General features: G+C 43.6%; 1 protein-coding gene across 1 annotated transcript; it reads left to right on the top strand.

Moving 5' to 3' along the window:
* Positions 1-2,260: 2,260 nt before the first annotated feature.
* On the top strand, positions 2,261-27,122 carry LOC118422853 (myosin-6-like). Its single transcript, XM_035830666.1, has 43 exons — positions 2,261-2,281; positions 5,411-5,584; positions 6,144-6,269; positions 6,780-6,923; positions 7,373-7,529; positions 7,855-7,882; positions 8,361-8,472; positions 8,783-8,875; positions 9,109-9,172; positions 9,499-9,597; positions 9,903-9,955; positions 10,415-10,607; positions 11,167-11,329; positions 11,590-11,695; positions 12,086-12,256; positions 13,608-13,784; positions 14,182-14,317; positions 14,610-14,677; positions 14,867-15,072; positions 15,227-15,384; positions 15,853-15,952; positions 16,195-16,276; positions 16,517-16,690; positions 16,982-17,140; positions 17,771-17,854; positions 18,049-18,138; positions 18,435-18,521; positions 18,841-18,986; positions 19,445-19,535; positions 19,732-19,788; positions 19,958-20,044; positions 20,384-20,629; positions 21,105-21,286; positions 21,478-21,828; positions 22,108-22,367; positions 22,562-22,802; positions 23,148-23,349; positions 23,684-23,856; positions 24,109-24,256; positions 24,504-24,674; positions 25,691-25,891; positions 26,198-26,347; positions 26,738-27,122. The coding sequence occupies exons 2-43, from the start codon at positions 5,519-5,521 to the stop codon at positions 26,753-26,755; spliced, it is 5,820 nt and encodes a 1,939-aa protein (XP_035686559.1). The 5' UTR covers positions 2,261-2,281; positions 5,411-5,518; the 3' UTR covers positions 26,756-27,122.
* The last annotated feature ends 196 nt before the right edge of the window (positions 27,123-27,318 follow it).

Raw genomic sequence — 27,318 nt, 5'->3', positions numbered from 1 at the left:
CTACGTCTACTGTGTTGAATACACTTGGTAAAAACAGAGAAGGAAACGTGCAAAGAAATATCAATATCTTACACATTGAGTTAATGACAATATACAGCAACAGTTCTAATTTATATAATAATTGCACAATGTGCAAACTGTATTATATGATGTTGGAATATCCAGAGCGACATATGTACAGTCGGGTAAAACACATTTTAGGGAAATAGAATATAGAGAAGGGAAAGGAACCGCAGTGTACACTTTGGGCATGAACGTAATCGGAAACCCATGGACATAGATCGCTAATATCAAATTTCTTAAACTAAAAGGGAGGGATAAGCTTTAAAGATGACCTCAAATTCAAAAGTATCATTAAAGGAGTCCTAAACTTCATAAGAGGGTGTTATATTCCGATAGACATCAGACCTCGAAGTACATGGGTAGGATCTGCATGGGTGTCATATTGTTGGACAAACACACCACAAGTGAAATTCTGTTAAAACCCGGCTGATTATGTGTTAATTAATACATAATCTATTGGAAAATAACATTCCCTTCTGGAGCATAGTACTGCCTTAATGGAAATGAGTCGTGTGTGAGGAAAACAAAATTATAGTTGCGGTTAATTTGAAAAGTGTCGAACGCAATATGAAACACGGTGGTACACCTGATATCGTATATTGTTTTATCGTCAGAGTCAAAGTGGAAAAGTCAGTCAAAATAACAAATTTTGACCTCTTCTGAACCCTTATTCTTTTACTTTTGCGAAGAGCTAAGTGAATTACATAAGCAGGTTAATAGGTAGATGAAGGACATGGGGTAAATATAGTTCATCTGGCTTCACAACGATGAAGGTTGTATCGATTTTTGTTGGTGCTAAATGGAGAGTTTTCGGACATGGGAAAACTGCCCGCCTGCCGTGCGTATATGGGAGGTCCCGTATGGGGCAGGACCGGGGTGGCGTGGTGTGCAAAAGGGTAGTCCAGCTGCTCCGGGCATCAGTGGTCCGCGACATGGACAGTGACCCTGCCTCGATACAAGCATGGGAAAATTGTTGGCCGAGTCCAATTATGCACTGTTTAGATAGGAGAGTCAATATATGATATAGAGGACTTTCGTTCACTTGAAATCGGTGCCTTTCTCCTTCAGTCATTGAGAGAAGATAAGCTTAAAATATCTGTTTGCGACATGTTAAGTGACCCACCCATCCTTATCTCCAGGCAGGGTAGCATAATATCTTACGGTAGCATACGATAGTATCAAAAGCTGACACTCCTAGGCCGGCTACACTCCTTTGTCAGCTTTTGATACTGTCTTGTACTACCGTAGGTTCTGCTTGGAGATAAACCCTCCCTCCCCCCTCGATACAAAAGAGAAATTGTCGAGGAGGGGGGTGGGTGGTCTCAGAAGGACTTCGATTCCCTGTTTCAACATTCATTGTTACAACCGTATTATAAAAGAAAACACACGTCGAAGGTCTCATACATAGTACTGTAGGTGAAATTGTGACCAAGACCCATGCTTTTCTAGAATTTTTACATACGTCTGACTGGTTCAACGAACTTCAACGTTCAACGATACCTACAAAACATATTTGCCCCCCCCCCCTCTCCCCACACACACATCATACAAGAAGAGCTTCTTTGCTCGTAAAGAAATCTAGTCTTCTCCCCAGTTATTTCAGTTCCAATTAGAAAATATTACGAGTGGACTTCAACAGCAAAACAGACAAAGTAAATCGAACTAGTCTCGTCTCGTTCAATCATTTGTCACAAAACGATTCCAAGTAAATGAGACAAAATGAAAACTGTTCAACACCGGTGACAGTTTCTTGTAGCAACCGTATGGCCGTATACGTCTGGCATACTTGGCATTAAATGCTTATAGCGATGAAGAGATTAAAATTGGGTATTTCAATACGTCATATGGATGTAATGAATAGAAAGTTTTGCCTGCTCAAAACGAATGAAACTTTGTTACACCTACGAAAGCCTGAAGAGATTTTTTCCAGGAATATTGGGTTACTGGCGGCGCTCAGGGCGGCGTGCTCGGGCTCCTTTCTATTGTTAGCCGCTACCCTCCGTGTATGTCTCGCTCCCTAATTCCACCCGCCTTTTGCGGACGAGAAAATGCCGAGAGAAAAAAGAATTTCGAAAAGTGGAAATTCATCTTGTCCGCTAAACATGGCCGGTGCTACCATGAGAAGAAGAAGACGTATTTATGGAATCTTTGCACTCTTTATGCCGGTATAAAAAGAGAGGGGGTCCCGGCATTCCCCGTACAGCGTTGCAACCGTAAGGTAAGTCGGATCTACCCATTTTATATACACGTTTTTGTACACTGGCTAAAAGTTAAACTTAAATTTCATAGTAGATATTTGAACTTTTTACGAGGGTTGAAATTTTGGCTAGCCGAATATAGCCCTCCTTATGATCGTAAATGATCATAAATATACATGTATTTCATGTGTCGGAACAATTTCCATCAATCTACAATCATGGTTAACTATGATCAGAGGACATCTTTCCTGTCAATGTATTTTTTTCACCCCATGGAATTGTAGGATGAAACGTTGGTATTCATTGTCAATTACGCTTTGGCGATCCTCGTTATAGTACAAACGAATGTGAAACCAGCTTCTTTCTCTCAAATGCATGGTTTTGTCACATCACACTGTATCACTTTAGTGAGACAGAGATAAGAGGTACACTTACTACCGAATCATTTCGCACGTGATATTGTGAAATACTTGTGGTGTTAAACATGGTTTGGGAGGAAAAGAGATACATTATTGTGGGAAAGCGCTGCGGGGATGGGGCGTCAGCCGAAGGGAGGGGGCTGCAATTACGCGTTGAGAAGCATTAGGGACCCACAGGGCGCGTTAGGTGGTAAGTGCGCTAGGCTAACTCGCCAGAAGAACTTTAAAGCGTTAGCCGACAACTTTGACCTTGTTGCTTCGCACTTTTGTCACCGAGACATCTTTATACATGTACGGTGTGCTATGCCAGAGGCCGGGTATACCGGCTATATAGATACAGACACAGAATTTAGTTCATCACCCGTTAAAAGTATGCGATATTGATTCCGAGTGTTTCGAGCTCACGACCTTCGAACCGCGCTAGCAATTGAGCAAATTTCTCCACTTTAATTCTTGGTAATCCCAGTTATTAATGCTCCCCTTGTCAGTATATATTTGGTACCGAAGTTGACCTGTTTAGGCGATGCTTCTCTTGGTCAAAGAAGAGCTTAAATTGAGCTATTAATTCGCTAGAGGGCACGCCCCTTGATGGCGCCTATTAAAGGTCATGACGTAGGTTAACCATATGATGTCCCGGATATGACGTACCCTTCCATATGGTATACCGGAAGTGGCGCGCCGGCCGGTGGAATGTCACACCACGACCAACATGGATTCCGACCTCGCGACCGGCTGTGGTGAAAAATAAATGTGGAGGGGGGGTTGAAGAGGTCGGATTTTCCAATTGCTTCAACCCCCCTTTGGATTTCATCCGAGAGCCTGACCCCCCCTTTGAATTTCATCCGAGTGCCTCGACCCCCCTCTAATTTCATCCGAGAGCTCCGACCCCCCCTTTATTTCATCCAAGTCCCAAATGCCTCTTATACCCCTTTTATTTCATCTGAATAACCTTACCCCCTCATAATTTTCATCCTAGAACCTTGCCCTTACAGTACTGTAACTAAGATAGGAGTAGAAGTATCTAAATCCAGATTTTCTTGACTTTTTTGTAGAAAAACCCATATCCAGACCTATCTCGACCCCCCCGTTCAAACGAAATCCGTATCCAAGATTTGCTTGACCCCCCCTCGGTAAAATCCGACCTCTTCAACCCACCCCCCACATTTATTTTTTGGAACGGCCCAATCACACCAACAGGGCTTCTCAGATCGCCAAACGCGAACTTCAGGGCGATCCGCAAACGTTCCAGTGTGTGGCGAGGAGTGGCACAAACCGTGGCATTGCGGACAAGCATGCATGATGTAGGGTCATGTACATCAGTAGCAGTGAGGGTACGTTTCGAAGGCTGTACGCCTGGCACTTTCACATCATACAGATCATCATAGCTACTGAATAGCCCAAAATTCCCATTTCTCCTCTTTACATTTAACGGTACTCTGTACAGTATGCTCCGTCGATTCAGATGATTATATTACGTACCTAGAGGTAGTGTTGTCGATGTATCATACAGAGAAGGCTGATTTCTTTGCCATTGTTGTTGTTTTGCAATTTGCGCGGGAAATCTTGCACAGGGCGGGTGTGAATGGAGTTTTTATGCTTTCGTTCGGGGCTGAAATGGCTAAAAAAAGCTTGATAGTGGGCTAGAAAAACTGTGCAGTTTTTTTTAGACAATAAATAGACAGGGAAACATATTTCTCAAACCGCCTGGATTGTCAAAGTGCTGAAAAATGTGAATATAGGAGATCCAACCAAGCACTCGCCAAACCCCTAGGGAACCTTGTATCCCTGGGCGCGAACTTTGGTGCTCTTGGCATAATCAACACCAGGCCGCGTCAGGGAGGCTTCGCTGTATTTCCAATAGGGGAGCCCTTATACAAATCGAGGAATTGTTTACTTAGTTATCTTTAATCATATCGTAACAGTAAAGACGTCAGGTGCTAATTATTGTTTTATACTCGCATCATTTTGCTTGTGCATATTTTACCCCCTCCCCCTTCTCAGAGAAAGTAGCTTACTTTACTTGGGCTAAAGCAACGTCCTTGGGCTAAAGTCAAGCACCGGGGCACGAAACAGACAGCTTTAGCGAGCATGGTAAGGGTAACTCAAACGTACCTCGATACTTTGGACACTGACGGTGTGACTGGGATGTGTGACAATGGTTGGGTAGGAAAACAAGAGCGGCAAGCCTTCCCGTCACTTGTCTGATTAGCGCGCGCGTTTGTGTGTAGTACTACGAAATTCCGCACGGTGGCTCTGCACACTGTGGCTCTGCACCCCTTCGTTCCGGGAAAATGAGCTTAATTTTGCGCGGTGTACCAGAATCAGGATAATTATAACCTCACCATGGAAGAATGAAAATTCATGGCCCGTCTAGAAATTAGAATTCGAGAATTCTTATATGCTTATTATAATGACAATGAAGTTTATTGCATATTCATGCCCCATTGGGGCTGAATGCAGTCAGTTTGGTACAAATGGAGTAAACAAAAAGCTATACTTATATTATCGTTTACATGCCTCTTCTCTCTTCTTAAAACATATGAAGACGAACTTACAGAGTTTTTACAGTATATCGCAGTTAGATAATGACGTAAGATATTTGAACAGATCTTCCTTCGTTGGGTATTAACAACTATCCTAAACAAGCAAGCATGAAGTATCAGAATAATTTTGTTTATTTGTATGATTATCAGTTCTTAACGGCATTGTTTCAACAACTTTCCTGCGCAGGTCCAGGGCTGTGCAGTGTTTCCTTCCGGGAATCTATTTCCGTTGCCATCCAGTCTCTCCGGGAATCTGTTTCTTTGACCAGTGACCGCCAGGAGCAATCCTCCAACCATGGCCAACTTAAGCTCCGATCCGTCCTACATATATCTGTGGGGAGATGAAGATAAGATGCTCAAGGTATGGACTTCCTGGCTGCACTCTTCTTTTTTGCAATCAAATATATATAATCCAATGATCGATTTATGTTGTAATACTTCTTATTATTGCATAGGGGCGGTGTCAATCTACGTTCCTTTAACTTGCCGCCAAACATTTGTATACGCACTACAGTAGGGGTGTATGGCTAGTCCACTGTACTAGTAGTGTGTTCCATTGCCATACGTTTTTTCTATAATTAAAAAGCTAACTATAAACGCTATTGAAGTGTGCTTTAAGTATAATTATCATATAGCCAGACGACGTCGACCAATCAGTAGTCCCCATTTCATATCGGCTATGACGCTGAATTTCTAGCAATTTCTATCAAGCTTCGCTCCTTCGGTAGATTTATTCGGTGGTTATAGCAAGGAGAGAGTGCTGCCATCATCTGGAAAGATGGAAGGATGCCTACCAGATACCAGATAGCAAATGACCAGGCTTATTACCCCATATACACCCATACCCCCATCCTTGGGGTGGGTCATGAACTCTTTATTAGTCATTCCTTGGTGCTTTCATAAACTTTCTTTACTTACAGATTCGCAATGAGCCCTTCGATCCGAAGAAGGCGTGCTTCGTTCCGGATCCGGAAGAGGTGTTCGTCAGGGCGGAGATCCAGTCCATCAAAGACGACATGGTCACGGTCAAGACGGCCAACGGGAAGGTCAGGTCATCTCCGTTATAGTAGATAATTTCAACTGGGAACTACGATTAGAGATCTTCAAATGACGCATATGCCAACGACTGAAAGTCATTATCTATTAACAACTCGGATTAGGGCTGGGGATGAATAAGGGCATCAAGACGGGTACAGCGGATAGTTTAATAGTTTTGCCAGTGTTGTTTGGGTTGTGAAAGAATAACTCTGTTAGTGATGACGTGTTACGGTTTTGTGTGTACATACAGTGACTGACGTCATGTCGGGCTGTAGCTGACAATATCACGTTATTGATGACGCATGCCATTTGTGTGTACTACTTAGCGGATGACATATTCCGTTTATGACGTATAATTCTTGCGTGTGCTTACAATGAATTACAAAGCTCCACCATTGATCTTGTGAGACAACTGCGAATAACAAATAGACATTCATTGATGACGCTTTCCATGACGTAAAATATTGTGTGCCACTTGTGTGTCACTGATGACGTATGCCTTTTGTGTGCTGACATAGACCGTGACCGTGAAAAACGAGCAGACGCAGCAGATGAACCCGCCCAAGTTCAATCTCATGGAGGACATGGCCAACATGACGTACCTGAACGAGTCGTCCGTGTTGAACAACCTGAGAGAGCGCTATTACAACACCATGATCTACGTAGGTGGATTTGTTTGTTTCTTTGGGATTAACTGCATTTGTGGACATGGCATAAAAAACCTGGTGAAATGAAGTAGATAAAAAAGATGAAAAAAGGAAAAGTTAAACGAGAAATCAAGATGAAAACAGACCATATCCACAGACGAAAACTGTGTATTTACAGCTCTGTTTTCATGATACCGTTTTCATGCTGATCGCCCAGGTTTTTTTTCTTTATCAAACCGAGAAACAGCAAGTTGATGTTGCATAGCCGTGCATTTTCCCATCCAAATATATTATGACCTGTTCTGCGCGATGATAAACCGGTACGAGCGGCTGCCGATTTACAGTAACTGTACAGCAAGGGATAGGTGAGACCGGTGAGGTGAGGTACAGTAAAACGGCTGCCGATTTACAGTAACTGTACAGTAAAACCACAGTAAGATAACACACTATTCTTTCCATCCCAGACGTACTCTGGCCTGTTCTGCGTGGTGATCAACCCGTACCAGCGGCTGCCCATCTACACGGACTGGGTGGTGAGCCAATACAAGGGCAAGAGGAAGACTGAGATGCCTCCTCATCTGTTCGCCGTGGCTGACTGTGCCTACAGCAACATGCTGCAAGGTAGGCAATCGAATATGAATAGTTAAACAGGTATAGCCGACCTTTAGCGTAATAAGCTATTTCATGGTTTGAAATGCGCATGGGCAGTGCGATGATGATGTGCTGTCGAAGTTGTATGTCTTTATGTATTGTGGGTAACATGCTTGGTTGTAGACAGCATACTGTAACTGGAAACGTTGTGGACGGAATGTGATAGTCCCAATGTGGGCAGTTGTTCGAAAAACAAATGACAACTTTGATTTTGGCTCTCTGGCAGATTCTAGATGTTACATGGAATGCAATGGTAACGTTATACACTACGCTCTCACTTTTTTACCATTTACAGAGCACGAGAACCAGTCCATGTTGATCACGTAAGTTCGGTTTTATTTTCTTTTGTGTGATTTCTACCTTTTGTTTGGTAACGGCCACTTCATCTGATGGACACAGACGAAAATACCATCTAGTACTATTAATTAGTTACCTATGTTTTATAGATTGGCATGCTACTGCTAGTTTTCGTCTCAGTTTACGGTAAGTGTGGTGATCCCATCATGCAATAATAAGCTCATAATGAAAAAAAATAAGCTTTTGTTTTAGAAATTCTACTGAAAATAATTTCGCTGGAATGCAATTACAGGTGAGATGTAATGGAAAAAGTCTCCATTGTACTTGTGAAATGCAACAATGGTTTGGACCATGTGGACTTAGCAGTTTTTACCCCTGGACCAGCGTACTCGTATTTTCTGGCGAGATCCCTGCTTTGCCAGATCTGAGTTGTCTCAGGTTAAAGTTGCATCGGTAGCAAAATGCATTTTAAGTGTTAAACGTTCGTGCAATATGTTCGTGCAGCGGCGAGTCTGGTGCCGGTAAGACTGAGAACACGAAGAAGGTTATCTCCTACTTCGCCCTGGTCGCTGCCCTGGGCGGTCCCAAGAAGGACGAGGAAGGAGGGAAAAAGAAGGTACAGTGTTCTGATGCATACGCAAGGTTGTTTAAAACACCGACGATTTTGTCTTCTAATCGTTACGCATTTTCCCATAGGGTAGTGAGAAAAACACCTTGGTTTGGGACTCATGTGGCTATGGCGTAAATATTATCCGACATAATGGATGTCAGACGAATTTGAACTTGTGAATGTTATCACATCTCCGCATTTATTACATCTTGTGTCAGCAATTATGAGTTTGTACACTGAAGGTGTGAGTCTTTCTTGTTTAACCGACCAACGTGGCGGCTATAACACGTCATGTGTTTGTGTCTGTTCCACGCAGGCGACCCTTGAGGATCAGGTCGTGCAGACCAACCCTGTCCTCGAGGCCTTCGGTAACGCCAAGACCACCAGGAACAACAACTCCTCCCGTTTCGTAAGTAAACCAAACGTTTTCTTTGGTAATCCTTTGACCACGTCTATTCTAGAGTTATCAATGTTCCAGAGATAGGAATAACTTGTTTTCAACAGTATATTGTATGCTCGTATTTGACGCTCTGGGTCCTCCCTCCATGTTCTGCGATGTCCTCTGGGGCGTCTCTTTCTAAGATGACTGATGAAGTAGCTAGGTTGCTATCACGTGCCTGATGAGTCTGTGTCTCTTCACAGGGTAAATTTATCCGTATCCACTTCGGATCCAACGGAAAGCTGGCCGGTGCCGACATTGAGGGCTGTGAGTAACAACATTATTATTATTACATAGAAACTTCATACACCGTACACCGACTTTCGCACGAAATTACCAAATAGAAAAATCAACTAAATATAACAATTCTACTTGCTACAAGATAAAGACTAACACACGTAAACCTCTAATATATTCATACAAAAGGACAAAAGGATGGGGCTAGAATGATTTGTTTCTAATAGCAACACCCGTCTTTTATGTATTTGTCTACTTTTGCATGAATGGGCGCCATTCATGTGTATAACGTACACGTTGCGTCAGGTGTTATGAAAAGATCGTCCAAATAATTTTGCTCCCGTGGTCCTTGTCAGATCTACTGGAGAAGTCCCGTGTGATCTCGCAGCTTCCCGCGGAGCGTGGGTACCACGTTTTCTATCAGCTGCTGTCCCAGGCCTTCCCGCAGAACCTGGGTGAGTACACGCGAGCAAGCGGTTGAATCATGAACCCCATCAGGCCTTCCTACGGGGGTGCGGGGACCGAAGAATTCCGAAGAAAATCATACAAATTCTAAAGCGAAAGTTTTTGCCTTGGTGCACAGTTTCGGAATATGGTCAGATTCCAGTCTCTTTCGTCTGTTTTCCTTTTGCTAACTCTTCATAAAATGACAGAAAACCATGTAAATGAATCGGTATCGCCTTATTGGTTAATATGTGTTGTAACGCATACAGCCTTTTGCAACTTGGTCAATTCATGTCAATTCTGATTTAACACACAGAGCAACTTCTTCTTGCTGGTCATGGAGCAAAGGAGTTCAAGTTCTTGGCTATCGTAAGTTCGTTTCCTTATCTGTAACTATCGTTTTTTTTGTTCTGTAGAAACGCTATACGATATTTTCTAAACTGATTTGCCTTAAGGGGATGACGGAATTTCCGTCACAAAACAATTGAAATCTGCACGGCACATCCGCCTTCTAAAAATGTTGCAAATTTACTGTCGTGCAACGTATGTCATAGGAGCTTATCTGTTGCAGAAAAGGAACAAGGGACTTGTTTGTATCGTAGGGTGAAACTACCGCCCTGAGTGACTTTTTCGCATACCTACCGCACTGCCCTATGTGACATTTCATTTTACTCTATTTATGTATTTGTCCAGGGAATGCATTTCGTCTGTTGGCGGTTTTAAAAATCCGGGGGGGGGGGGGGGCTTCAACATATAATAACATAATGGAATGTCCTATGCCTGCACAAAAGGGAAACAAATGGAGTATCTCACATGTTTCAATCGCAGGGTGAAACCACTATTCCGACCATGGACGACATGGAGGAGATGAAGCTGACCGACGAGGCGTATGACGTGCTGGGCTTCACGCAAGAAGAGAAGTTCAACGTGTACCGTCTGACGGCCGGCATCATGCACTTCGGCAACATGAAGTTCAAGCAGAGGCCGCGCGAGGAGCAGGCCGAGTGCGACGGCACGGAGGGTGAGGGACGTGTTTGCGCTCTACCCATAGTTATGGCTTTCACCAATTTTCCACTAGAGACTGACCGCGCTGCAATCGCTGACCCACCAATTATTTGACAGATCGCTCAACGAATTTCATTGATAGGGAACGGATTTCTTCTATGTTTTACGTCCGTAACACTAGTGGTCATAATTCACATCTGAATTATATTCCTAAAATGAAGTTTAGTGACAGTGACAGCATTTGGTCACTGTACGGTCATTCAGTTAGTTAGCAGGTCTTACTAAAACACTCCAGTACATCAGAGCCCATAATATCGGCTAAGCATTTGTCAAATTTACACTCGCTATTCAGAACAGAATCTGGTGGGGAATCGTGGCAATTGATTGACTGCCAAAGCCCGGCAGACAAACTCTTTTCGCCTGAGGAAACTGTTCTCAACTTGTACACCAACTTGATGCATGGTTGGCTAGCTGGATAGGGTATTTTGGGCGACCCGCCACATCTCAGCTACAAGTAGGGGTGAAAACGTTGAACCACTTACGTATTTGTTGACCCTCTTACTGTCTTTATTCAGCTTCGGAGAAGACCGCCCATCTTTTCGGCGTGCCGAGCTCTGAGCTGCAGAAAGGCCTGTTGAAGCCTAGAGTGAAGGTCGGCAACGAGTACGTCACCAAGGGACAGAACTCCGACCAGTGCACCTACGCTGTGGGTGCTTTGGCCAAGGCCATCTACAACAGGTACAAAACTGTTAACTTTTTATCTGACATTACATTTGATATTCCATCAATCCACCAATGTATTTATCCACCTATCAACCCATCCATCCATATCCACCCATCCATTCATCAGTCTATCAATCCATCCATCCATTCAGTCGCTTGCTCACTCTCATTCACTCACTCACTGGCTCACTGGCTGACTCACCAACTCATTCAGCCATGTATCACATATCGCCCTGAGGGATGCGGACAAATGACATATCTTTCCTTTTCCCTAGGTTGTTCTTCTGGCAGATCAAGCGCCTGAACAAGACCCTGATGTCCCCCCTGCAGAGATCCTACTTCATCGGTGTGCTGGACATCGCTGGCTTCGAGATCTTCGATGTGCGTATCCAACACATTAGTCTAACTTCTTAACGCACAAAGAAATCAGCAGCCAAACAAATTTTCGACTTACTTTTCAGTCTTTGTCGGGACCCTCTTTGTTGAGTTTGCCTAGCAGTGCCGTCCGTAACTTTCCAACAATGCAGGCTTTGCCACACCAATTCATGTCAGTGACCGTGGACTAGATTAATAGGGAGAAAAACTTGCATCTGGATGTCGTCACGCCTTAAACTGAACGAAATAAAACTTTCCCCAAATCTCATGTTGTAATCGGATCACGTCTTTTTTCTCGGGAACCAACGAAATGAAATTGTGCGGTTTTATGTTATGATATTGGTTAATTAGTGAATGCCCCTCAAAGTAATACTTTGTCCTATTCTTGCTACCCAGTTCAACACGTTTGAGCAGCTCTGCATCAACTTCACCAACGAGAAGCTGCAGCAGTTCTTCAACCATCACATGTTCGTGCTGGAGCAGGAGGAGTACAAGAAGGAAGGCATTGAATGGGAGTTCATTGATTTCGGTATGGACTTGGAGGCTTGTATCGCTCTCATTGAAAAGGTAAGAAACATAGTCTAGGATTGCATGTGTTATTTTGGAAGATCTTTTCTCATCGTAGATGCTGTCACGAGAACGCAGTGTCGAAACACGATGGTAAAATTGGCCCCAAAATTTCCAGACTTCTATTTGGGGATTTAGAACACGAATCATGTTCTATCTGACGTAATAGAACAGAACGCTGACGAGATCGAACAGAACGGGCGTTCTATCAGAGGTCACCCTTGGTCATCCGCAGGTTGTTACAGTAAACACGCAGAAAACACCCTTGTTTTCCTGGGTGCCGTGCGTCAGAAGAAAAAATAACATTTTCGCAAATATAAAACGTTATCTGGCAAGCTTAGTTTTGCTGCCGCCAAGTTTGGAATATGTGACATGTAACAAAGCTGCTGGCGTCATTATTGGTGACCTTGAATATCACAACACTTATTTACGGCGGTATCAATTACTCCATGTCCCTACAGTGTAACTCGACATACGGCCAAACATGGTATTTAAATCACTTACAAAACGCGTGCAAATCAACTCTTTGAGGACTTAAATTGTCGACAACTAATATCTCCAGGTTTGTGTCTTAGGGATTTTTGGAATATGGAGGCAATTTTGAATTACGAGTCTTTGAGTGTAAAAAACATGATTTTTCGACCTGATCTTGGCTGTAAAAATAGTTCTAAGTTCAAGTTGAAAAATTCCTAAGACAGAAAATTTGATCTTACAATCATTACTCATATGATATAAAAAATTTGGATTTTCAGTCAAATTTAGGACCGATCTAAATATGGTATTTGTTTTTTAGTGCACCAAACACCCTTTCTAAATCAACCAACTAGGCATATTTCAGAAAACATTGAAACAAAACTGTGCAGCACACGTACACGGTAAGATTTGACGTGTACACACTGCCAATTTTCATTTAATCTCGACGAGATACGTGTGAGAGGTTGCTTTTCTAACTATCACGATCTTGTAGAAGATGTTTCAGTCACCGTCAGCCCTCCGCGGGGACCGCGCGGGAGCCCCGGTAACCCGATACTCCACGTTCGAATGGAAACTTTTGGGCCAAATTTTACCATCGTGAAAATAGTGCTTGACAACAATTTTTAGAAAGGTTTGACGATACATAATAGAAATGATGAACAGCATTTGGTGTAACAGTCCATTACTGGACTCTTTTTACATGAAAGCCTCATTGATGTAATGAGGGCATTACAAAGTGATTTACTACTTAACTACTAAAAGAATCGAAGCTCCTGAACGATACATTGCTTGGCGAATCCGTTTGTACAACATGATATGATATGGTATAAATAGAATGTAAACGGTCCATGATAAACGGTTTTTCATATACTTTCAGCCCTTGGGCATCCTGTCAATCCTGGAGGAGGAGTGCATGTTCCCCAAGGCTACGGACAAGTCCTTCATGTCCAAGTTGTACGACAACCACCTGGGCAAGTCCCCGAACTTCCAGAAGCCGAAGCCGTCCAAGTCCAAGTACGAGGCTCACTTCGCCCTGGCTCACTACGCCGGAACGGTATGATTGCTACCATTTGTACTCAAACACAACTTCCCATCTTGTGAATATCTCTCAATAGCTGTTTGTGTTTTTTTTAATCAATTTAATCAATGAACCCTGAATGACGGCGGTAATCTAAATAAAGAATTTAAGGATGGTGTTCTTAATACATTTTACTACTGGCGCAAATTTACTTTGTTGACGCATCACACATTCATCAAGCAGATATAAACGTCACCTCATGACTTAGGAGGATAGGATACGCTATGTTCATTTTTCCATATTGTTATTGTTATCATTATTGCTCAACGTTTATTTTGTTCTTGGTATGTAGAACTGTAGATGAGTGCAGTGCCACGTTGACATTGTCTTTGTCTTAAAAAGCGAATAAAGAAATTATTGGTGTTACTGTCAGGTGCCGTACAATGTGAACAACTGGCTGGAGAAGAACAAAGATCCAATCAACGAGACGGTGGTGCAGTGCTTCCAGAAGTCGAACATGCCGCTCATGGTGCTGCTCTTCGAGGACTTCACCACCGCGGAATCTGCCGGTGAGTCTAGTCTCCCCAAACCTCGCAACGGTCCGACATAAATGGCCCTAACACTGAAGATGTTGAAATATTCCCGTTGACTTAATTTCACACTGTTATTCGCAGTCATCGCACTAGCTATCACGGACTTGTTTTCTTCAGCTATCGATGACTTTGAGTCCCTTTCCGCAGGCGGAGGATCCGAGTAATATGAAGCGTTTTGTGTATAGATCTTATGGATGACTTAATAGGAAAACAGTTAAGAACAGCAGCATGCATTAAACAAGTCTAATTATCATACATTTGCATACAGGCAAAGGCGGTGGTGGAAAGAAGAGTAAGAAGAGTTCGGCTTTCCAGACTGTGTCCTCCGTGCACCGGGTAGGTACCAAACTACATACAAAGAAAATAACAGAAATCTCATCGAGTTTCCAGTGGAACGTACTGTCAATTTTGATTGACCAATCACTTAAGGCACATGACCACGCACATACACACACGCGACACCAGCAGTTTATCTATTGATGAATTTGCAAGTGATTGATTTGAAAATATTTTCTCTCGCAACAGGAATCGCTGAACAAACTGATGACTACTCTGAAGAACACTTTCCCCCACTTCGTGCGCTGCATCATCCCCAACGAGAAGAAGGCGGCAGGCGTGATCGACTCGGTGTTGGTGATGCACCAGCTGACGTGTAACGGTGTACTTGAGGGCATCAGAATCTGTAGGAAGGGTTTCCCTAACAGAACTCCGTATGCTGAGTTCAAGCAACGGTACGTTGTCACTGTGCTTGCGACAATATGTACATTATTCTATTGGGTGCATGGGCGGCCTCATGTTCGTTTGTGACATCATTAGCTTGCCATCGTGGCATTGCAATACTAGTATTGTTTTGTCTTAATTGTGCATGTGCCATTGCCCTTGTAGATACCAGATCTTGGCTCCGGCCGTGTCGACCTCTGCCTTCATGGAGGCTAAGGAAGCGGCCAGGATTATCCTGGAGTCCATCAACCTGGAGAAGGCGCGTTACGCCATCGGCCACACCAAGGTGTTCTTCAAGGCCGGTACTTTGGGTTTCCTGGAAGGTACGAATGGTTGAAAACATGTTGGGCATCGACAATTCTATGCGTTGTTTTTTCTTGTTGAAAGAAACGATTTGGAAAGAAAACAATTTGGATCTAAGAGAACAACATGCAATGGGTAACTACATGCAGATTCGAGTTTTCCACGCAATCCCATCTCTTCTGTCTTGTCCATTCTCTCAACTTATGCTATAAACAAGGCGAATCAACATCTGTACTTTTTACTGTTTGTGAATTTTTACTTTTCCTCTTGTTGAAGATGCATGTGATTGTATCTAGTTATTTACTGTATTGTATAATTTCACTGTTGTATGCTTTGTAATGTTTGGTGAACGATACGAATTGCCGCATACCCCACCTTATTGTTGCAATTCAAATTAAGTCAAAATATCCATTGAAGTTTTCGCCGGGAGAATCAATGAGAACACTGTAGTACCTAACGTCTTCTCTTCGCTGTCTCTCACTCAACAGACGTTCGAGACGAACGCTTGAGTCAAATCATCAAGAACATCCAGGCACGTGCTCGGGGCAGGCACATGAGGAGCAAGTTCGTCATCATGGTCGAACAGAGGTATGCTGACATCTGCACAGTGGTGCGGCGCTGAAGTAGAATGGTTCACTGCTTAGCAAAAAACATCAAAACATATCCGGCCCTAATACATGTATGAATTCATCATTTTAGATAATACTATTTTTCTACACTCAAAAACAAAAACAAAAACAAACCAAAACTGTAGTTCACATGAAAGAATGACATAGCCCATGATAACAGAATATTATGATTAATCGTTTAACTGTTTCTATTGCGTCCAGGGAAGCTATGCTCTGCCTGCAGCGTAACATCCGCAAATGGCTCGGTCTGCGCAACTGGATGTGGTGGAAGCTGTACACTAAGGTGCGTTTGCGAGTGTGAATGCACTTGTGCTTAAACTTAAAACTACGCTTGCAAGTTTGAATACGCTACTAGTAGAGTACACCGGAGAGTTTCAGGCTATGCCTTTTTAACCATGGGCGCATTGTCATTATGGATTTGAAAAAAGCAACAACCCGTAATCACTCCCATTCATTACCTTTTAAATGAACGTGGCTGAATTCATCACATTTCTTCCTCGCTGTTTCCCTATGTCATGCGCAGATCAAGCCCATGCTGCAGGGCGCACGCGCAGAGGAGGAGATGAAGAAGAAGTTGGAGGAGCTTGAGGTGATCGTGGAGAAGGCGGAGAAGGAGGAGAAACTGCGCAAAGAGCTGGAGCAGAAGCTGAACGCCCTCACCAATGAGAAGAATGATCTCGTCATCCAGTTGCAAGCCGTACGTTTTCTTGCAATAATTGAAACGACTCGAATGAACGGATAAGGGCCACACGCCAACTTTAATGATGATACGTGTTTTTGTACTTGCAATAATTGAAACGACTCGAATGAACGGATAAGGGCCATACGCCAACTTTAATGATGATACGTGTTTTTGTAAGAAACGTGCAAGAACACATGTTTGAATGTTTCCTTGAAAATTTTTCCTACCCTGAATAGAAATGTTCGTATCATGATGTGAAAATAAGGGTAAGATTTTAAAAGACGATGGTGTTATTTGTAAACACAGGAGCAAGACGTGGTGTCCGACTCGGAGGAGCGTAACGCCATGCTGATCAAGAGTAAGGCGGACCTGGACGCACAGCTGGAGGAGATCAAGGAGAATCTGGAGGAGGCAGAGGAGAACAACCAACAGCTGAACCACACTCGCCGCAAGCTCGAGAACGAGGTATATAGAGGCTATGTTCTGTGTGACCAACGTGTCAATGGCGTTTGGACATTCCCGGCTGCGACTAGGCTGTCCTATTGACCTGCATGACGAAATCTAGGCAATTTCAGCCGATCCTTAGTTGACACAATTTGATTTGAGGATATAGCAATAAGGGCACTATCCAGAGAGTCAAACGAGGCGGAAACACAGAGAAGGAGGTACATGAATATTGCAGTGTGTAGCTCTTGCAAATAGTCTCCAAGCAGACCCTACGGTGCCTTAGAAATAGTATTAAAGCTGGCAAAGGAGAATAGCCGGCCAAAGGGAGATAGCCAGCTAAGGGAGTCAAACGGGCACCTGGTGCCTTGCCAGCTTTGATACTATTTCTAAGGCACCGTGGGGTCTGCTTGGAGACTATTGCAAATATAAAAGGTGCTTTTCACCCTAGTTGGAACTATCCGTCTGCTATTACTTTCTTCACTTTTTGTCCAACACGTGATTGACCTGCTTTTGATTTCCACATATGGACGTTTCTTCAACTTCAAGTTGCGCCAATGATGTACAGCACGGTATAGCAGTATATAGTTTTATCGCATTTATTAGTACTAATAGAATCTTACCCCCATCACTGCAATGTCTTCTTTGTAGGTGAGCGAGCTGAAGAAGGATGTCGAAGATCTCGAGAGGAACCTCGCCCGCTCGGAGAAGGACAAGCGCGCTGTGGAAGACAAGGTAAGACAGCCATCAGGAAATGAAACAAAAATTTGACAAAGGACAAATGGGTTTTCTCAGTTGTTGAGAGGAACGGCTGTTTTATACTTTTGAATTGCAATCGTATGAACGGCAAAGATTTAATGTCTTAGCTGGATTGAAATGAAAATGGATACAAGATCGCAAACAACTAATCATCCGCTTTCGATATTAAGGTTCGCGTGATGGGCGAAGAGTTAGCTGACATGGACAACACCATCAAGCGTCTGACCCGCGAGAAGAAGAAACTCGAGGAAATCCAAGCGGTGAGTATAGATATTGATATTGAATGTGGAGTCTGTGTATCACAGAGAGTAAACTATATTTTCTTCACAGAACAGCTTCATGTTATTCGTATGTAGAGTGCCGTAGCTTTTAGATTTGCTCGTCGGCAGTACCTATGGTGTACATGCTATACATTGTATCATCTCAAATTTAGAGTATTCCATCCTAAGATGCGCAGAATGTACTGTTAACATTAGAATAAAAGACAGGTTAAATCTGTTTATTGAATGATAAGATGCCACCTTGTGTAAGCTGACTTCTTCCTTCCGTGTTTCAGCAAACCCTGGATGACCTTCAGTCGGAGGAAGACAAGACCAACCACTTGAACAAGCTCAAGGTCAAGCTAGAGCAGCAGATCGAAGAGGTACGTCTTAGGAAGTCGTGAAGCCACGTAGCTACGCTTTCCATTTGATGTATTATGTGTACATAATTATTTGCACCAATGTATATAATGTCTTGTTAGAAGCAATGTAACGAGCTTTACACAATTTAGGGTGAGACACACCGTATTTCGCTTTGCGTTTTTTTCATGTAAGGGCAAAAGAGGCTAATTACGTCAAAAATGAGGCAAATTGATATCTAATAGATTTTAACCAATATGCTCATCCCAACAGTTATACATACTGATTTGTTTGTTTGGAGTGAGTGTCTTACATAATTAAACAAATGGCATGTCTCCTCAGCTGCAAGACATGCTGGATGCTGAGAAGAAAGTCCGCTCTGACGCCGAGCGGGCGAAGAAGAAGCTGGAGGCGGACCTGAAGCAGGCTCTGGACAGCCTTGGGGAGCTGGAGAGGCTCAAGGTGGAGCACGAGGAGAAGCTCAAGAAGTACGTGGAACTTTGTAGTACAATGCTAAACTTTGTTTTAACTCAAAAGTACACACGGATCAAATTTTCAACGACTACTCTCGCCTTATTCAGCATCAATACTGATGACCAAGCACTTCAGAACGTAAACTCGCGAGAGTTACGGATACGTGATCTTATTAACCCGTGACCTTGAAGATACGTGTCATCAGCAATTGGTCAAACGTGCCAGGAAGTTTTGTTTGTTGGACCTTGGTTTGTTGTGAAGACACATACATCACTATTGTCTCTTCAAGACAAAAGGGAAACTATCGAAGTACGATTCAATAGAACTTTGCCCGCTATGCACTATCCATATTAACTGTTAGAATACAATACTTTTAACATAAAATGATAGATAATGACTTACCATATTCACAAACTTCTACCACTGTTTATAATGAATGTGCTTGACGCTGCCCTTGTTATGTTTTCCACAGACGCGACTTCGAGCTTAGCGCCGTTCAGAACAGGCTGGAGGACGAGTTGAGTATGGTGGCACAGCTGCAGAAGAAGATCAAAGAGCTCACGGTACGGCGTTATCGCTGAACGGTTCAAGAAATCACACTCTGACACAGATACGTCATATCTTGTGAATGTTCGAATTAATGATAAGGATTTTCAGTGTTTCGATGCTCTCGGGTTTAAGTTATAGATTTAAGTTACTAATGATAAAAGGACAGAGCAATTTGAGTAATAGAGGATGCTGTCAATCTTTCTTTTTCAGGGCCGCACAGAAGAGCTGGAAGAGGAACTGGAAAATGAGAGAAACGCCAGGGCCAAGGTAATGTTGCCGTAATGTTGATTTACTTGTTGTTGCGAATGCAGGAAGTTGTTTTAACTCAATAGGTAAGTCATTTTGTTGAAGTCTTGTCCCGGATCCATTACATCATCTGGTTTGCATCATTGCAATTGGTGTTGTCACTAATATATTCGCGTTTTTCTGCTGTCAGGTGGAGAAGTCTCGCAATGACATCTCGCGAGAGTTGGACGACCTCGGTGACCGTTTGGAAGAGAGTACTGGACAGACAATTGCCCAGGTGAACCTAAATATACATCATTGGTATAGCAACGCGAAAGTTACTGGAGGTATAAATGACTTACTTTTACGGTAAAATGATGTCTGTGTATCCATATGACGAAAAAGAAATTGTTAGCATTGTTCAAAAGTAACCCACAAATGTAAAACATGCTAGAAATGACCCACAGATATTGATAAAAATGACATGACATGTTAATTATTCATAACTGATGTGATCAAGTTTGCGTATGCATATGAAAGAAGGAGTTAGCTTTATTCAAAAGTAACCCACAAATGTCACAATTCGAAAAAAAAGAAATGACTCACAAATATTTAAAAAAATTTGTTCACCCTCCAGGTTGAGCTGAGCAAGAAGCGTGAAGTTGAGCTGGTGAAGATCCGCCAAGACTTCGAGGAGGCTAAGATCGCGCACGAGGGCCAGCTGGCGGCCATGCGGAAGAAGGCCGGCGACAGCTACACGGAGATGAGTCAACAGATCGAGAACCTGCAACGCGCCAAGGCCAAACTCGAGAAGGACAAGAACACCCTGCGTCTGGAGGTCGACGACATGTCGGGCAACTTGGAGCAGATCACCAAGCAGAAGGTGCTTTTGTTGTTATTATTACCATTGTTTACGAAAACATGTCATTTAGACCTGTTTACGCTCCAAATATCAGTCCAACCATTTATGTCATAGTATCCTTAGGAGATATGAATATCCAGGGATATGTATGAATATCCAAAGGTACACAGAATATCCAAAGATATGTACGATATTTATACCTTTCCCAACAATGTCCCTGTCATTGTACAGGATCTAGGGTGCAAGAATTTTTTTTGTTAAAAATACTCCAAATATACTTCGTATCAACTATATATCTAATAGTATAACTGTCCAATCGGTAGCTGCCACTGGGTAAAAGCGGAACTCACATTCACATTCATCCAGTAATTACTATTATCTAGAATGTGAATATCATTAATTTGGATGGCGCATTATGTGAATATCATTAATTTGGATGGTGCAGCACCTTAAGCTTCATCCACGTCATACTGAGTATGTATAATCTTTTCTACAGGTGAACTTTGAGAAGTTGAACCGTAACCTGGAGGAAAACCTGAACGAGGCCAATATCAAAGTTGACGAGCAGAGCAGACAGCTACAGGAGTTCTCGGCCATGAAGAGCCGCATGCTGGCCGAACACAATGATGTCGTGCGCAACCTGGAGGAGGCCGAGAGCCAGTCCAACCAGCTCAGCAGGTAGTTTTTCTCTCTCCTTATCGTTGCATTCGTGTCATTGTCTACTTGCATTCGTGAGCGTCCCATGCATAGATTAAGGTTCAAACAAACGTGCGATCAATAAATTGATTTGAAATTTGATGAAAGCGCCTTGGAAAAAGGAAACAAGATTCGTCAACAAACCACAAACCTGTGTTCCCCGACGTATGTAGAACCAAGAGCATGCTGATGCAACAGATTGAGGAGCTGAAGCGCCAGCTTGAGGAGGAGACCAAGGCCAAGAACCACCTGTCTCACCAGCTGCGCGCCTCCCAGCACGACTGTGACACCTACCGCGAGCAGCTGGAGGAGGAGCAGGAGGCCAAGTCTGAGATGCAGCGAGCTCTGTCTAAGGCGCACACAGAAGTCGCCGCCTGGAGGACCAAGTACGAGACTGACGCCATCCAGAGGACAGAAGAACTGGAGGAGGCCAAGAAGAGACTGGCACAGCGTCTTCAGGAAGCTGAAGAAAAGGTGGAGATCTCCAACTCCAGATGCAGCAGCTTGGAAAAGACCAAGAACAGGTAGGGACTTTGTAAACTCTTTTCATTTTCTTTCATTTTAGAGATCATGATAAGAGTGACTTTTAAGAGTAAGTGGGCTGGCTTTTTGCTTTCTAAGTAGTTTCACTTAGAATCTTTATATTCGAATAAAAATGATATTCTCCCTTTCTTCCTCTCTCTTTGTAGAGAGTGAGAACCTTATGATTGATCAATGGATAATTCAATCCACCTGAATGATAGAACTATCTCTCTCGTTCATCTCTCCTCCCCTCTTCATCTCATATATCTCTTTCTGAACAGACTGGCTGCTGAGAACGAGGACTTGATGATTGACGTTGAGAAGGCAAACAGCATCGCGGCCCAGCTGGAGAAGAAGCAGCGCATGTTCGACAAGATCGTGTCCGACTGGAGGGTCAAGTGCGAGGAGATGGGGGTCGAGATGGAAGAACTCACCAAGGAGAACAGGACCCTCAACAACGAGCTCATGAAACTCAAGACGGCCTACGAGGAGTCCTTCGGAGCACTGGAGGAGCTGAAGAAGGAGAATAAGGCGCTTTCAGGTTCAGACACCGCTTGTCATTTTTTTTCATATGAAAAGTTATGCTTCACATGAGAAAGTAGTTTGATATTGAATATGTTGTCTGTTAGTTGCACATGTCCGAACATTATGTTTATGAAGTGATGGATGTCTGCTTTAATGTGAGAACAAAGCATGGGCAGGGATCCGGCGCTTAACCGATTACCTTCTTTACAGACGAGGTCCATGACATAAGTGACCACCTCTCCGAGGCGACCAAGCAGGTGCACGAGATGGAGAAGACCAAGAAGCGAATTGAAGTGGAGAAGGAGGAGATGCACACTGCTCTAGAGGAGGCCGAAGGCGCGCTGGAGGTGGAGGAGGGCAAGGTCCTCCGCCTGAACCTGGAGCTCTCTCAGGTCAAGTCCGACATCGACCGGAGACTAGCAGAGAAGGAGGAGGAGTTCGAGACCACACGGTAGGTCGAGTTCAAGGACAGACTTTTCTGCATCAGAGCTCGTTGCTGTTTCTTATGAAACTGGACTAATGATACTGGACTTGCACCCAACTGTTTGCTACTTCATTACAATCATATAATAACTTTGACTTGTCATAACTTGAGAGCACTACCATACTATTCTTCATCACTTTCCGTTTTCCTAAATCGATAACAGAATTAGCCGGCTACTACATAGATAAAATGTAAAGCTGATGTATGTTCTCTGTGTGCATGTAATCATTTTACGTCGTTCTTGTTTTTCACTGTCATGATCCATGGCCGCTCCTGACAAATAATTGACGTTTCTATTTCATCAACGCATAGCAAAAACCACGCAAGATCTATCGAGAGCCTGACGACCTCCCTGGAGGTGGAGAGCAAGGGTCGCGCTGAAGCCATCCGCCAGAAGAAGAAGATCGAGTCGGACCTGAACGAGGTGGAGGTCCAGTTGGACACGGCGAACAAGGCCAACTCTGAGGCTAGAAAACTACTGGCCAAGTACACCAACCAGCTGCAGGAGATGCAGGTACGGTAGCGCGGAGGAGATGCATGAAAATGTTGGCCGGTAGTTACACCAAGCTTGTTCTCAAATGCAATATCTATTACACGCAACATCTTATGAGCCATAGCTCTGTAAAAGCTGCTCTGTATGTTGTAAAGATACCCATTAATTAATTTGTCGCCGTGCAGTTCCCCAGAATCTTGCTGAAGAGGTAATTTAAGAAACAAAATAAATCATCCGGATATTTGTTCATCTTTAGATCCAAATTTACGACGAGCGGTTTTTAGTCATTGAGCATTGCTTTTAGCCGTTCTCAACATGAATATGGAATAAGATCATTGTCCTTGTTGATCCTCAGGTCCAGCTTGATGACGAGCAGAGGGCAAAGGAGGAGCTCCGTGAGCGCTGCAGCACGGCTGAGCGCCGCGTTAACATGTACACCTCCGAGCTGAACGAGCTGCGCGCGCAGATGGAGATCGCCGAGAGGAACCGCAAGATCTGCGAGGCGGAAGTCATGGAGGCCACCGAGAGGTATGGACCCACAGTCCCACACATAAGATTTCCACACCGACGCCTGGTTGTTTTTGCGGAAATCTAAAGTATTTATCATATAAAGGACAACAAAACACACAAAATGTGATAAGAATTAGTGATGAGCATAATTTGTGCGTATGCTCACGGACGTCGGACGTTCGAGATCTTGTTCTTTGGCTCACCTAAGTCTAATCCACAACAGGCCAAGAATGAAGAATCCTTAACTAAGCATGTCTTCCCAATACCCAGGCTGAATGAACTGAGTACCCAGAACGCTGCCCTGTCGGCCCACAAGCGGAAGCTGGAGGGCGAGCTGCAGCAGATGGGGAATGAGCTGGAGGAGACCCAGAACGACGCCAGGCAGACCGAGGAGAAGGCCAAGAAGGCCATCGCTGATGTGAGTGAAACACCTACAAAGGAATCTGTTTAGTAAATCAATAATTAAATCATATCCAATTGCTTGAGTAACTGCCTTTTGATGTATGTTATTACCTATATGTCCAACCTTTATCGACGAATCCTTTTAGTAACTTCTTGATATGTCGGCACTAGGACATTAGGACTTTAGGACTGAAAAAAAGCAATATCCCCTGGCAGCCAATTTTGGTATACTATAGAGGCTGAATGTTGCCGGTTGTTCACAGGCCAGCCGCATGGCGGATGAGTTGAGGCAGGAGTCCGACAAGGTCACCCATCTAGAGAAGGTCAAGAAGAACCTGGAGGAGAACATCCGGGACTTCCAGCGTCGTCTGGACGAAGCTGAGACCATCGCTCTGAAGGGCGGGAAGCGTCACCTGCAGAAGCTCGAGACTAAGGTGATGAGAGATTATTACGAAAGAACACGAAACAGCCAGTACCTAAGATTTCTGATAGGGATGCTGACTTAAAAAACAAACAAAAAAATCCAATTGTTAGGGATAAAGTAGTTGTCCTTACGCATTGGTATGTACTTTGAAACTGTTACAAAGCTGTTCTAACTTTTTGAACTAAACGGCTTAGTTGCAAACGTGTGATAAGGTCATTGCATACAAAAATATAACTAGCCCCAGCAGTATAACTACTCTCCAAGCAGAGGTTGGTGGGAAAAATCGTGACCTTTTCCTTTCATCCGTTTTTTTCCGATCGGCTTTCCCACCAACGATCGCAAAAATACGGATGGAAGGAAAAGGTCACGATTTTCCCCACCAACCTCTGCTTGGAGAGTACATATAACTGCAAATTTGTTGTGTTTCGTAATGGGGCGCTTGAAGCGGTTGTGCATTGTGCGTCCCTGACCATATGCCAGGAGCGTCATGTGATCGGCATCTGTGACTTTGAACTTCTGACACTGTTCCGACACAACTACTTTCGGGGCATCACCATCAGAAACAGATACGGTTTCGATGACAAGCTATTAGTGTCTGACATTGGAGTCCTTTAAAATCTGAACGCAATGACCTTCAGGTCTCAGCTTGGAAATTTAGCTGCAACGGTAGGCGATCTGTACTCGGGTCTTTTTCTTTCAGTAGTTACTAACCAGTCAAGCAGGCTCCTGAGCACATGAACCTATGTCAACACGTAGGCTGCAGTAGTACTGACATCTTAGCTTGGGTGCCATTTTAGTTAGGTGGTTAGGGGAGGGGGTATTCATTAAACTATCTAGCATATGGCAACCAAGGCTATTGTCAGGTCACCGTTACCTCATTTGACCCATGACGCACAAACCACAGTGGTGCCAGTTGGTATTTCAAGCACTTAGTCACTATTTGGTGCGGCACTTGAACTATGCTGGTTGAAGTACGCGATTAAACCACAAGAGGGCGTCTATTAACCACATTGTTCCTAAATGCAGAACCACGACCTGGAGGCAGAGCTCGACGCCGAGCAGAGGCGCCACCAGGAGACCCTGAAGAACCTGAGGAAGAACGAGCGCCGTCTCAAGGAGATGACCTTCCAGTCGGACGAGGACCGTAAGAACCAGGAACGTCTCCAGGAGCTGGTGGAGAAACTGCAGATCAAGATCAAGACGTACAAGAGGCAGTCCGAGGAATCGGTAAGATAATCTTTCGACCCTTAAAGGAAGTATCGTACGTCCAAGGAAGTACCTTGTCTGATAATCGTCCACCGTATAGTCATCCTCTTAGTTAGGTGTTGCCTTTTTTTCTTGTGTTGTGGTGTTCATATAATTTACTTCCCCATCACCCGAGAATCACTTAGTGGTTTGGGTCTTACTTGCTCTATACTTGCGTTCTTGCAGAAGTTATTGCTGTTTTTTTTTACCGAAGGCTGACTTGCTCTGGTCTTGTCTTTTACTCTGTACCAATGCTCATGACCAAGAGATTTACCTCGCACCTCACAGGAAGAGAACGCCAACGTGAACCTGGCTAAGTTCCGTAAGGTGCAGCACCAGTTGGAGGATGCCGAGGAGCGCGCCGACATCGCCGAGAGCGCCCTTGCCAAGCTGAGGGCCAAGTACCACAGCGGGAACCCCGCAGCGGGAACCAAGAAGGTAAGGAGACATGCTTTATTTCTCTGCTTGTAAAAAAGACTCATACTGACCAAGACGACCACCCAGGGGATTTTTATCTTAAGGACTATCAAAAGTGGTTTCATTTTGCAAATGGAGCGTACATACGTAGAGGTAGTTAAGTGTAAAGGTTTGGCTGTATCCCTTTGACTTTGCGTTGGGGCATAGAGCTAGGGGCTGCCTGAGTGACCGGTGGTTAGTACAAGGGGCTAGCACTTGCGATTAAGCCAACAACATACTGACAGGAAAGAAATTTGTTACGAAGGACTGTTTCTTGCTGTCATTTCGATCTCATTTCATTTTTTCCTTCTTTCCTATTCTCTTCTTTTTTCTCACTGTATCTTCTGTTCTTTCTTCTCTGTATCTGAACAGTCCAAGCAGGACGAGTAGAGGAGCACATTTGGAAGTACTTTCTCTCATCTTCACTCCTCATGAACGACTCGTAAACGACCCAGGAACGACGGACGTAAATAAGTAAAAACAAGCAAAACAAAACATCTACAATCGAAGATACATAACAATGTACAAGGACAGATAAATCACCGTTGTTGAGATACGGTGTTGTTCTTTTAACAATTTTGATTGATATGAGAGTTGGGAGTGTGTGGTCGACCGTGTTGCTGTATAACTGTCGCTTTGATAGCGAACGGTGTTAGATATGTAACTGTTTATTCAATTCGATTTGCTTTGTATTTCTGTTGACACCGTCATCTCAAACAAACTTATAAATAAATGCAGAGATTTACATATTCATTGAGCTTTTCTTTTGTCATTATGTTTATTTGCCGGCATGCCTCTTTTTTTCCTACTTTTATGTTGTCAAAATGGACTTATTTTGATGCGCAGTGTTATAGACAGTATACGTAAGGGAGGCGCCATAACTTAAGTAGGAAATTACTATCTTAATTACCACTACGCTCATGATCAGGCCCAGCCACAGGAAATGTCAGGAC

The sequence above is a fragment of the Branchiostoma floridae genome, chromosome 9 (assembly GCF_000003815.2).
Source record: "Branchiostoma floridae strain S238N-H82 chromosome 9, Bfl_VNyyK, whole genome shotgun sequence".
Classification (NCBI taxonomy): domain Eukaryota; kingdom Metazoa; phylum Chordata; class Leptocardii; order Amphioxiformes; family Branchiostomatidae; genus Branchiostoma; species Branchiostoma floridae.
This window is presented reverse-complemented; position numbering and strand designations above follow the sequence as displayed.